This window comes from Phocoena phocoena, chromosome 9 (genome assembly GCF_963924675.1).
Source record: "Phocoena phocoena chromosome 9, mPhoPho1.1, whole genome shotgun sequence".
NCBI classification, from domain to species: Eukaryota; Metazoa; Chordata; class Mammalia; order Artiodactyla; family Phocoenidae; genus Phocoena; species Phocoena phocoena.
Window position 1 is genome coordinate 88,504,139 of NC_089227.1, and position 14,127 is coordinate 88,518,265.

The 14,127-nt window shown below is 35.2% G+C and overlaps 1 protein-coding gene across 10 annotated transcripts in view; it reads right to left on the bottom strand.

Moving 5' to 3' along the window:
* Nucleotides 1-14,127, bottom strand: part of CNOT4 (CCR4-NOT transcription complex subunit 4) — a 141,890-nt gene that overhangs the window by 71,137 nt on the left and 56,626 nt on the right. For 8 of the 10 annotated variants that reach the window (XM_065883347.1, XM_065883345.1, XM_065883350.1 and 5 more), the window contains exon 1: nucleotides 9,495-9,668. In XM_065883347.1, the coding sequence (XP_065739419.1) occupies nucleotides 9,495-9,668 (174 nt within the window). Of the gene's footprint in view, nucleotides 1-9,494; nucleotides 9,761-14,127 lie in introns of those variants that run through there. The other 2 variants (XM_065883348.1, XM_065883349.1) reach the window with 1 other exon arrangement.

A 14,127-nucleotide genomic window follows, 5' to 3' on the forward strand; every position in this document is an offset into this window, starting at 1 on the left:
GAACCAGCTCTAACCATTACTGAAATATTGCTTTTTTCCTATTTCACTAAATTCTACTTAATCCCTACTTTCCACTGTCGCAATGTTTATTCTTTTTCTGGTTTCTTAACCTGGAAATAAGTTCATCTATTTTTGTTCTTCATTTTCTAATTAATGCATTTACAGCTTTATCTCTTCCTCTTGCTAAAGACAACGAAAAATACTGTATGAAACTTTTTCCTAACCAACATCTTAAAAACAATAATGATCTGCAGTGGGGAAGTCCCAAGACAATTTTTGGATAAAAGTCAAAACCCAGAGAGATAAGTGGAAGTCTGAGTAACAACAAATGGGAGAGAGGAACAAATGGGGGAAGAGAGACAGCATTAAAAGTCCAAGGCCAAATCAAGGTGAAGAATTTTGGGGGAGATCACTCCCACATTAAGGTGAGACCCAGCCCACCCTCAAAGAACTCATTTTGTCTCAGGGTAAGTACAAACTACACAGAGGTCAGTACACGATAAGAAAAAAGGAAAAGGGTGTGAAGAAAACCATCCTAGAGAAGTTGAAACCAATCCCAGGGAAGATGTGCATCCAGGAGAACAAAAGACCTTTATGTTTAAGGCATCCCTAATGGCAATGTTTACAGGATCCAGCAGAAGCCAAATCAAAGCCTCTCTATCGGAGGGCAAATTCATCTTGGGCCTTGGAGAACCTTACAAATAATTCAATGACAACCATGAAGCAGATACAGACAACAAATCACATAAAGAAATAAAAAAAAACATGAACAACAACCAACAGAAACATCCCTCACAAGACTTCAGCTTCTGGAATTACTGGACAGATTTTAAAACAATAATTCTAATCTGTTTAAACAAATATATGACAAACTTGAAAATATCTGCATGGTATAAAAAGCTTTTTAAAAAATCAAGTATCAAAAAAGAACAAACGTTACTTCTAGAAATGGAAAACACAATGGCAAAATTTAAAAACTCAGTAGACTAGACCCAAAAGAAAAAATTCTGATTGATCAGAAGAGATCATCCATTAATGCATGAAAGGAAGAAATAGAAAGAAACAGAAAAGAGATTAAAAGACATGGCAGATAGTGAAAAGACCTGGAAAATATTTAATCAGAGTCTCAGAAAAAGAGAGAGAATAAATGCAACAGCTGAAGAGATAACAGCTTAATTTTTTCCAGAACTAATGAAACTCACCAAATCCACAGATTCAAGAAGCCCTACAAACCCCAAGAAGAATAAATAGAAATACACAAGTGAGTTCTACTTTCTGGAACTGATTAATATATCCATTGTGGCCTAACAGTCAATTTTTGTACCCACTATATCTGTATTTTAAAGTTTTGTACAAATTTATTTGTACAGAGTTGTGTGCATGCACAAACACACACATGCTTGCTAATTGTGTTAATCAAATTTTCCATTTCCTTTTTATTGTGTACTTCATATATTTCTAAAATAAAGAAATTAGAAGTCTCTCCATTACGCATGTAGGTGCAGTTTCTCCTGGTATTTACATCAGCTCAATATACTTCTTAGCTCTGTTAAGTAAATAAAAGTTTTGTGACTTTCATCAGTAAGAAAAATATCCTCTTTATCTTTTTAAAATGTGTTTGATCTTGAATTTGATTATGACTAACCAATATCAGTACTATTATATTTTCTTTCCTATGATTTCCATTTGCCCACTCTATCGTTTTTCCCCTAGTTTCACTGATATTTTTCTTATATGTGTTCCTAGTCAAACAGTTCTACAAGGTTTATTAGGAAAAAGAGCAGTCCCCCATATCCTTCCTCCCCCTCAACAGTTGCCTCTCCCTAAAAATGATCTGCTAATTCTTTCAGATGATTCTTTTGTCATTTACTATCACATCATTAAATAACATGCTTGTATTGCTACTTCCTGATTTTTCAGTATTAAATATTATTACATTATGCAAATTGAAGATTTAGATTTCTTTCAGCCAGCCTAACCATACATTCCAAGCCCACTTTCCAACCTTTGGTTAGGTCAAGGGTCACAATTACATTATTATGAAGTTCAAATATTATTTATACACTTCAACCTCCAGCCATGGCAGATTAGGTGGTAACAGACTAGGGCTACCAGCATAAACAACTAGAAAACTAGACAAAATATATGAAATTACTGTTTTCAGACACTGAACGACAGACAGTGAACAGCAGGTCTATGACCTCTGAGAGAAAAGAAAGAAGACAGATGAAAACCACAAGTGTCCCAGTTTTCTGCTCTTCTGGCACTTACTGGACATTGGCACTGGGTCCAACGGTCTCAATGAGCAGAGGGGGACAGTGTTCAAAATTTGAAGACGTTGAGGCAACTGAAATTTATGGGGCAAAATACCACACAGGGGGAACTAGTACAAAAAGAATTCCAGAAATCTACATACAGGAATCCTGCGGTAGCCAGTTTTCATAACAGCCCTCCTGAAGACACCCTGATACAGTGAGCGTAAACAATGAATTTAGGGAGGAAATAAAAAAGAACACCAGTCACATGTACTCTTTCAGAATATAGAGGAGGAAACATCCCCTGAAACCAGTATTTCTTTGGTACCAAATCTAAAAACAACATAAAAGAAAGCCACAGATAAATACCTCTCATGACACAGATGCAAAACTCCTCCTGAAAATATTAGCAAATTGAAAATAAAAAGGATAATACATCATGATCAAATGAGATTCACCCTTGGGAGGGAAAGTTGATTTAAAAAATCAACCTGAATCACTGTTTCTACAGAACGAAGGAGATAACACACGATCATCTCAATAGAAGCAGAAAAGGCACTGGATAAAATGCAACACCCACTCACGATAAAAACTCTCTGTAGGCAAAGAATAAAAGCAAACTTCCTCAACCTGATAAGGACCACCTACAAAAAAACAGTGACATACTTAATAGTGAAATACTCAACATCTTCTCACTAAGATTGGGAACAAACAAGGATATGTGTTCATTCCACTTTTATCCAAGGTTATAGTGTAGGGCTTACCCACTGCAATAAGGCAAGAAAAACAATTTAAAGAAATAAAGGTTGGAAAGAAATAAAACTGTCTTTATCCACAGAAGATGTGATCATCTATTAAGAAAGTCCTAATGAATCTATTTAACAAAAATCAATTATTCTACATAATGACAATGAACAACTGGAAAATGGAATTTTAAAAACAGTATCATGTGCCAAAGCTCAAAATCACAGGGACCTCCCTGGTGGTCCAGTGGTTAGGACACCACCCTTCCACTACAGGGGGCACAGGTTTGATCCCTGGTGAGGGAGCTGGGATCCCACATGCCACGTGGTGTGGCCCAAAAAACAAAAAAAATTCCCCCCCCTAAAAAAAGTTATAGGCAAATATAACAAAATATGCTGTACTCTGTACATAAAAACTACAGAACATTGTTTCTGAAATGTTTAAAACCTAGAAAAATGGAAAGATAAAACTTATTCATGACCTATATGAGTCAACATTTTCAAGATGTCGTTTTTCCTCAAATTGACCTGCTTATTCAATGCAATCTCAACCAAAATTCCAGTAGTCTTTTTGTACAAAATAACAAGCTAATTAAAAAATTTATGTGGAAAGGCTAAGGTTCAGATACACAGAATAAATTCTAAATAGAATAACAAATTTGAAAGCTTTTATTATAACAGATTTGAAGATTTAGAGTAGTCAAGACAGTATGGTATTGACAAAAAGATAGACATAATCATCAGTGGATGAGATACAGACTCTAGAAATAGACTGACACATTTATCAGCAACTGATTTTCATGAGAGTCCAAAACCATTCAAAAGTAAAGGGGCAGTCTTTTCTACAAAAGATGCAGTAACAACAGGATATCTGTATGGAAAAAAATAAATCTCAACTCCTACTTCATATCTGAGCCATTGCAGCATAATATGATTACTTTTTCTGTACAAGTTTTTGTTTCCCGTAGAGTTAATAACTGTGTTTTGTCTGATTAGATCTCTATGTGTTTATTACTAATTCAACCATCAAATTTCCTCCACTTGTTGAAATGGTTTCACAAGACATTTCTCTTTAAAAACACCAAGTATTCTTTCATTTTGATCTTTTTGTAGAGATTCCCCTTGGAGCTTTCTGATTTGCCACATTCTGGATTAACTGCCCTCTACAGGTCACATCTTTCATCCTTCCCCATCATCCAAGAAATCCCACTGCTTCTTGTCTATGTTTAATTACCTATTTCCTCTATCCCATGTATTTTTTTTTCTCTTCTTCATTTCTTTATATTGATGGGGCATACCCTCTAGTAAATTTCTGAGAAAGAATGCACAGAAGGTAAAATATTTTTGAGAACTTTCAGGTCTGAAAATGTCTTTTCATAACTCCCTCAAACTTAATTAACAGTCAAGCAGATACAGAGTTCTAAAATGAAAATAAATTTCCTTCAGAAGTGTCTTCTAGCTTTAAGACTTGATTTAGAAAAGTCTGAAATGACTGATTCCTGATCTTTTATGTGCAACCTACCTCTTCCTCTTTGGAAATTTGTAGGACTTCTTTCTCTTTGGTATTTTGATACTTAAAAATAAAAGTTTGTGCCTGGCACTTGATGGGCATTTTTGCTTTTTTGGTGGTTTGTATTTTGTTTCTGTTTTTTTTGCGGTAACTGGTTTATAACCTGTAAGTTTCATGTGTACAACGTTATATTTCTACTTCTATGTACTCTACAGTGTGCTCACCACCAAAAATTTAGTTTCTATCTGTCACCAAACAGTTGATGCCCTTTATCTATTTCACCCTCCCCCTCCGCCCCTTCCCCTCTGGTAACCACTACTCTGTTCTCTGTATCTATGTGTTTGTTTTTATTTGGTTTGTTCATTTATTTTGTTTTGTTTGTATATTCCACATATGACTGAAATCATACAGTATTTGTCTTTCTCCATCTGACTTATTTCACTTAGCATGGACCCTTCAAGGTCCATCCATGCTGTCACAAATGGCAAGATTCCACCTTTTGATGGCTGAGTAGTATTCCAGTGTGTGGAATACACATCTTCTTTATCCATTCATCCATTGATGGACACTTAGGTTGTTTTCATATCTTGTTACTGTAAATAATACCACAAGGAACATAACAGTGCATATATCTTTCTGAATTAATGTTTTCGTATTCTTTGGGGCCTTTTTAATCTGAAAATATGTCCTTTGGTTCTGGGAATATTCTTCAATCATATACTATTGAAGACAATTTTCCTCTGTATCATTGTGATCTCTTTCTAGAATACTAACTTATTTGTTATGTGACCTCCTGGACTGATCCTCAAATAAAAGTTATCTCTTCTCTCATACATTCTCCTTTGCCTTTTTGCACTACTTGTTAAGAGATCATCTCAACTTCATCTTCCAACTCTTTGCCTGAGTTATTTCTGCTACCATATTTTAATTTTCAATAACTGTTTCTTATTCACTGAATTTTTTATACCATACTGTTCTTGTTTCATGGATTCAATATCTTCTATTATTTCTGAGGTGAAAATAATACTCTTGTTGAAGTTTTCATTTCCTTGGCCAGTCTCTAATTTCCATGTGAGCCAATGTTGTATGGTGCTATATCAGTAAACCACTCATGTTCCCACATCTGCTGTTTCCACCAGATATTTTTCTCAGACATGCTGCACTAAAAGGACATGCAAAGGCAGTCTAAGGAATGACCTGCACCTGTTTAGGGAAGCACTAAGGTCCTTTTGACTCCACTAGGCTCAGCAACTAGGACCAAAGAGAAACATTCAACTTCATATGTTTTTGAAACCTGCCTCTCTCTCTGCTTTTCAAAGCTATTAAAACAAAAGAGGCCCTTTCTGCAGACAGGTTTCATCTTGTGAGCCAAAATCAGGAGCTGGCTTCAACTAGCGCCACCTGCATCTCCAAGTTTATTTAAATCATCTCAATTTGACATCTCACAGAACGCCTTCTACAGGCTTCTCCCTGCAGGGTTGGGCTGTATCTAAATTGTAGCTTCACGGTCCTCTCCAGAAACACTTGTGGTTTCCTTCCATGTTAACACAACCACTGAGGCTGGGCTCCAGAGATGTAAAGATTTGCTGGTCCCTGACTGAGATGGGCAGCTTCATAATTATGTGTGTTCAGCACTCTCTAGCAAAGCTAAGCCAGATTCCAAGACTTTGTGTGTCCTGCACTGTCTGCCTTCCGTGACTCATGCCATGAGACAGGCATGAGCAAAGTCTGGTAGTTAAGAGACTAAGGAGAGGTTCTAAGAGTTGTGGATATTAAGTGGATATTAAGTCAACAAGAAATTAAAAAACAAAGACAAAAACAAAAAAACCTCCTGGTCTGACTATTAACAATAAGTGCCTCAGCTAAAGATTCTAACTTGGAGACTCAAAAGGAGGTTGTCTCATATTTCTTTAATCTGGATTTTTTTTTCTTTTCTTTCTATAAATGTTGGAGAGCCTTGGTATTCATCCTTAGACAATCTCTCATTTTTTCCACTGACCCTCTCTGTGATTTCATCCAGTGTCATTAATTTATAAAAATATTCTATATATTGATTAACTCCCAAATTTACATCTCCATGCCCAAACCAAACTTGAATATTCACCTGTCTAGTCAATATGTCCATTTAAGTCTCTAACAGGAATCTCAAACTTAACATGTTTAAAACCGAGTTCCTGATCTTCTCAAAAACCCTATTCCTAGAAGAGCAGTCTTCCCCATCTCAGTTAATGGCCATTCTCTACTTCTAGTTGCTCAGTTCAAATTCTTGCAGTCATCTTCAACTCTTCTACTTGTATTGTATAGTGGATATTAAACCTGATTAATCTTTGTATGTCTGTAAAATGTTTTATTATGCTTTCAAATCTGAATGAAATTGAGAATTCATTAAAACTTATTTTCACTCAAAAATTTGGAAAAACAAATTTTTCGTTTGTGTTCTCTTTTCTATGGTTGTAAAACAAAAACACTGACGTCAGTTTTATTCTTGTTCCTTTGTGATCTATGTATTTTTCTCTCATGGACTTTCAGAACTTTGTCTTTATTCTAGATATTCTAAAATCTCACAATTATGTAAACAGATGTTGGTATTTTTCAGTCATCTTGCTTCATACTTACAGAACCCTTCTAATCTGAGGACAACTGCTTTTCATAGTGAGTAATTTTCTTCTATTAGTTCTTTCATTATTTCTTCTGATCCATTCTTAGCTCACTGCTTCTAAAACTTCTCTTAGCAGAGATTAGAACCAGTAGATCTCTCTTTTACATTGCCTAACTTTTCGTTCATGCTTTCTATTTGTTAAATTTCTGCACTATATCCTGCAAAAAAATACTCAGCACAATCTTCCAACTCGCTAATTTGCTCTTGAACTGTGTTCATTCTTTTCTTCAACGTATCTATAGGATTGTTTATTTTGAAGATCTCTGTTTTTTTAAAAAAAAATGTTCCTTCTACATGAATATGTCATTCTCTCTTACCTCTTTGAGAGGTACCAATGACACTTGAAAAAGTTTCTTTCTGTTTGCTTACTTATGTTAGATTCTTCTATATACTGATTTTTGTGCTTCTCTTCCATAATGTTGGCTTTCCTGAAATACCTATTGATTCTTGGTTGTTGCACATGTAAGAACTCTGTCAACCAGTCTATAAAATACTATTTCTGTTTGCAGGATGTTTTTTTGTGACCACAGAGAGGAAAAACAGCTCAAAGGGGTAGGCTAATAGTTCATCTTCTGAGCATAGGAGGTCCTAGTTCCTCCAGGGTATTTCTATCCCCTTTAAGGCTCTGACCTAAATTTATAATCAGTGTTCCACCCAGAGGGCATCTGTACCTGCTACCTGGCATAATAGTTGGACTGTTGTTCCAATGCCTCTGTACTCAACCAACCACACTGACAGTTTTCCGAGGATCTTGAAGCACCACTATTATTACCTTTTTTCAAGTCTTCTCCTGAATATGTTTTGAGTTAACACTTTTTCTTTAAATTGATCCCAATGGCCTTCTGCCCTCCAGATTCCTCACACTAGTCCTCCCAGAAAGGAACCCTTTTACTAACAACCAGCTTTGCTGAAGTTACTCTGTTTAGTTTTTAATCTTAAATTTTTTTCTATTTTTTGCTCCACTTTCTAAGGATTTGAGGTGATTCTAGGTAATCCCTTAAAACTGAAATGAATTTCTTTGCCATTTCATCAAATAGTCTTAGGTTATCCTGAAAGTTACCACTTTCAACATAAGAGTTCAGTACAATTGTCCTCTAATGGAATGATGGGAAACTGATTTTTTAAATACAACTGAATGTTTTAAAATTCATTAACACAAATTTAAAAAGCTAATGTTATCGTTTTCATTTACCTTTCCATTCACATTCTTAAAGTATATGAACTATATAAAAAGATATTATAAACACCTGTTATATAACATATATATATATATATATATATATATATATAAACTACATTAATTAACATTTAAGTAGAGCTCACCTTTTTTCATTCATATAATCTACGTTAACTGCCCATTAGATTAAAAAAAAAACTGGACAATGCATTGCCTTCTGAGATATTATTTTTTTTAATAACCTAGGTATCTAAAGCACATTTCCAATTCTCAGAATTTGGTAATAATGAACCAAGAGCTCTTTGAATGGGTAAACAAAAGAAAGTTTAAATCATACAAACAGACATTAAAGATAAGGCAAAAAATAGCTATTTGCATTAATCCCTAAGGTGGTAACAAAGTCCTTCAAAACAGAGATGCAGCAATCCTACTCACCCTAATAGGTCACTTACTACACTGTAACTGCTGCATCTGCTTATAAAAACAACAAAACCCAGAATACTATTTTAAAAATCATAGATACTTTAGATTTAGAAAGGATTCAAAGGACTTGCATTTGACCCCCAAACCTACTACCCATTAGTTGATGCCTTCGATAAGTTACTTAAAAGGCCTAGTTTCCTTAAGCATACAATAGGGATAGCACTATCAGCCTAGGATTGCCATAAGGACCAACAAATGAAGTTAAGTATTACCTTCTAAACCAGGATTTCTCTTTTCATTTTAACTCATGATCTTTTTTAGTAAACATCAAAACTTCTCTACTATTTTGTACTAGAAAACTAAAGCAAATTTCCCCCCAGATGTAATCCTGATAGTGCTTTTCCAATTTCACACCATCCTACCTAAATCTACTGCCTCTCTCTACTCCTAATCCAATTAAACAGCCAGCACCACCAACCTTGTCAATCTCCTCAGATAAGAAAACTAAGGCCAACCAGAGAGGTTATGTGGCTTCACCAAGGTCATATACTTAGTTAACAATAAAGGCGAGACTCTGACTCCCAGGGCAGTGTTCTTTCCACTTCATTAAATCTTAAAAATACAATGCTACACATTATCTCATCTGAGGTTTGTAGATTCTTTTAAATCTACTTACTCATAGGCATGGGGAAAAAAACTAAACACAAAGTTATTTTGGAGTATTTACCTTTCTGCATGCAGGACAAAGCCCATTTTCATCAGTGCGAATTCGATGCCAACAAAATCGGCAAATCTGGTAGCCACAGGTGCAAGGGAAAAAGTTGATATCATCTATCTCCAAGGGCTCCATGCAAAGAGGACATTCCACAGGGTCTTCCTTCACATCAGGACTGCGAGACATCTTCACGTTTATTAAACAGCAGCAAAAGTTTATAATAATTTAAGGGAGAAGGAGGTTCAGCGCTAGGAACTAAACTGTAGAACTTCGAAGACCTGCATAAGAAAAAACAAAATATACTGCTTACTACTGAAAAAATATGGCATATTCAATGATCAAGAATCAAATTTCATAAAAAATTTGAAAAATATTAAACAGATCAATTTTTGCTATCTCAGAAGATGGAATTCTGTATATTCTTCATGTCAAGATAAAAGGCATGAGGTTGTTAAATTTTTTGATTCAACAGAAACACAAAAGAACTTCCTTTTTTTAGCTAAAACATTTAATACTAACCAGTACTAATCATAGCATATTTTAGGGGAATAAATACTATGCAGAAACATCTTCACCTTAAAACATACTGTACACTGTCTTAGCTTTCACCTAAAAGCTAGTAGTAATACTGCCACATAACTAGAAGAGTATTATGGTAGTCTAAAATGTGTCCTAATTTACAAAATAAAACTAATGAAGGAGAGCAGTTTCAGTTACCTGTAATTACATGTTAATGTCAAACCATTACCACAGAAAACATAAGACTTGAAAAAAAAATGCCATAGAACCTAATTGTTTACAATTAAATATGTATTAATATGCCAATGAAAAATTCACTTCTGGGAAAATACACACGTATTAAACAAAATTAAAATATTCCTTTTTATTATAGAAATGCTACAAAAAGCCTACAGAAAGGGGGAAGAGAACAAATAGATATCCATGCCTCAAAGTCTTTTTAAAAATTAAATAATTTATCTTTTTAGATTATGGAGAATTGAAAATTTTCAGGCTAAAGTCACTGTTAAATTAAAACGCTATGTCAAAATAACGGAGATATTTTGTTTGTTTACATAATTTGACAAACTAATTCTAAAGTTTACATGAAAGAGTAAATGCATGAGACATGCTTTGAAACTTTTGTGGAAGAAATGTGGGGATCTGCACTATCAGATATGAACTGTACTACAAAGCTACAGTAACAAATAATTTGATATCGGTACAAAAACAGACAAAAGATCAAAGAAATTAAATAGAGAATCTATAAACAGAACCATGAACTAATGAGATTTTAATATTTGATAAAAGGGACATAACAAGGGCTTCCCTGGTGGCGCAGTGGTTAAGAATCCACCTGCCAATGCAGGGGACATGGGTTAGAGCCCTGGTCTGAGAAGATTCACATGCCGCAACCAAGCCCGTGTGCCACAGCTACTGAGCCTGCGCTCTAGAGCCCGTGAGCCACAACTAATGAGCCCACGAGCCACAACTACTGAAGCCTATGCGCCTAGAGCCTGTGCTCTGCAACAAGTGAAGCCACCGCAATGAGAAGCCCATGCACCGCAATGAAGAGTAGCCCCTGCTCATCACAACTAGAAAAAGCCCATGCACAGCAACGAAGACCCAACGCAGCCAAAAATAAATAAATGAATTTATTTTAAAAAGGTGTGGGGGGACATAACAAATCAATATGGTGAGGATGGACCCAATTTAAAAGCAGTAACAGGGTCCTGGTCTATCCATTTTAAGAAAGAAACAGTATATAGCTATCTCACACTGCAATCAAAACAAATCCCGTATGATCTGTCTAAAGAGCTATACACTGAAATAAACTATTAAAGTTAGAAGAAAATAGAATTTTTAAAAATCTTGGGATACAGAAAGTCTTCCTAAGCAGAAACAGAAATTCATAAAAGATAGATATGATCAACTTAGCAATGTGAAAAGAAAAAAACAGACAAATTAAAGCAACAGAGTAAAGCAAGCAACAGAGTAAAGGATATATTCACTGTATACAAGAGTCACTATCCAGAATATATAGAAATCTTACAAGCAATTTTTAAAAGGCAAACAAGTCAAAAGAAAAAATGAGAACAGAATATGATGAGTAGTTCACAAAAGAATTACAAATGATTACAACATATGAAAAGATGATCAACCTCTTTAGTTAGTAAACAGTGAGGTAGCATTTTTCCCCCACCAGCCTGTCAAAGTTAGTCTCCCCCGGCAAAGCAGAGATTATCACTGATCTAAGTTCCTCTTTACAAAGGGAAATGGGAGCACAAAGAGTACCTTGCCTTAAATTGCACAGCTATTAAGTGGTGCAGCCTGGATTCATTCCAGGAATTAGCCCCACATCTGTGCTTTTAACCACTCCCTTAAACCACCTTAGACTCTATCCTACATACTCACACATGTGCACCAAGTACTTTGCTATATGTTTTGCAGCATTGTTCATAAGAGTAGAAAACTGCAAACAATGTTAACTATCCATCAGTTGGCAAATCATTAAGTAAATAATGATATAGCCGTAAGGTTGATGTGTGTTGAATCAGGAGATGTCTATTATATAGGATTTTTTAATTTGTAAAAGTAAATTGGAGAATAACGTAAATATATAACTACTTCCACGTAAATATAAAAACTCTATGCGTATATATTTGATTTGTTTCTCGAAGAAAATAAAGCACATTGAAGGTTATACACCAAAATGTTATCCATATCACAAAAGACAAAATGGAGGTACTAATTTTATTTTGAAAATCTGTATTATCTGTATTGCTACAACAAACATTTTTGCAATTCAAATGGCCAAACTTAAAAAAAGAAATTATTTTCATCTCTTTTAGGAAAATTAAATCTGACTTTTGTTAATAATTAGAAGAAAAATGAAATATCTTTTTATGAACCTATAATTATTTCAAAATATAAGCTTCTTAAAAAGAAAAAAATGGTATATGTATTTATAAACAATTCAGGAATCCTGGTCTGCAGACACAGTTTTGCCACTATCAGTTTCCTCATATATAAAATGAGGGGTTTAATCTTATGGTTACCAGGGGGGGAAAGGGGGAGAGGGATAAATTGGGAGATTGGAATTGACATATATACACTATTATGTATAAAATAGATAACTAATAAGGACCTACTGTATAGCACAGGGAACTCTACTCAATACTCTGTAATGACCTATATGGGAAAAGAATCTAAAAAAGAGTGGATATATGTATATGTATAACTGAGTAACTGATTCACTTTGCTGTACAGCAGAAACACAACACTGTAAATCAACTATACTCCAATAAAAATTCAAAAAGAAACAAACAAACAAATAAATAAAATGAGGAGTGTTAAAGAATGCAAAAGTAAGACTGCCAACTTCAAAGCCCATGTTCTTTCCAATATGGTAAGACAGAAGTTATGATTACTGAAGGCTCGGTCGCATATTCTTCGGTATATAGTGCAAATGTCCTCAAAGTAAAAGTGACATTACTCTTTCAAAAATTTAAATTCTACAGGAAATCTCTACTTCATTATTTAAGTTCTTGTTCTCTATATCACCTGCAACTAATAACGCAACACAGTATAAATTCTTTTTTTTTTTTTAAGTTACAAGATTTATTACTTAGAAATCCCAGAAATGGAGGGGGGTGGCGCGCAGGGGGACCACACTGAGCTGGGGGAAGGGCAGTCCTCCACTTCAGGTTAAGAGTGAGCCAGAGACAGAGAACAGGGTAGCAAGCATGTGTTGGTTGGGGCAGACTTTTCTTGGGCTCAACTCTAAGCGGTCATTTTTTTTTTTTAATAGATCTTTATTGGAGTATAATTGCTTCACAATACTGTGTTAGTTTCTGTTGTACAACAAAGTGAATCAGCCACATGCATACACATGTCCCCATATCCCCTCCCTCTTGAGCCTCCCTATTCCATGCCTCTAGGTCATTGCAAAGCACCGAGCTGATCTCCCTGTGCTATGCTGCTGCTTCCCAGTAGCTAACTGTTCTACATTTGGTAGTGTATATATGTCGATGGTGCTCTCACTTCGCCCCAGCTTCCCCTCCCCCCACCCCAGATCCTCAAGTGCATTCTCTACGGCTATGTCTTTATTCCTGCCCTGCCACTAGGTTCTTCAGTACCATTTTTTTTTTTTTTAGATTCCATATATATGTGTCAGCATACGGTATTTATTTTTCTCTTTCTGACTTACTTCACTCTGTATGACAGACTCTAGGTCCATCCACCTCACTATAAATAACTCAATTTCATTTCTTTTTATGGCTGAGTAATATTCCACTGTATATATGTGCCACATCTTCTTTATCCATTCATCTGTGGATGGACATTTAGGTTGGTTCCATGTCCTGGCTATTGTAAACAGACAACACAGTACAAATTCTGACATACATAAAAATGCTCCTGCATCACCAAAAACCTCCCATGTAGTAAGTGTACAAAATAAAAATCATACACTCAAAATCATGCTCAAAAATTCCTTATCACTCATAAAGTGCTGTATACATGGTTTTGTACTTAGGACCCTGTTCAAAAGATTTGTATAAAATACACTATAGTGGGATAGGGAGGGTGGGAGGGAGCCTCAAGAGGGAGGGGATATGGGGATCTATGTATACATATAGCTGATTTA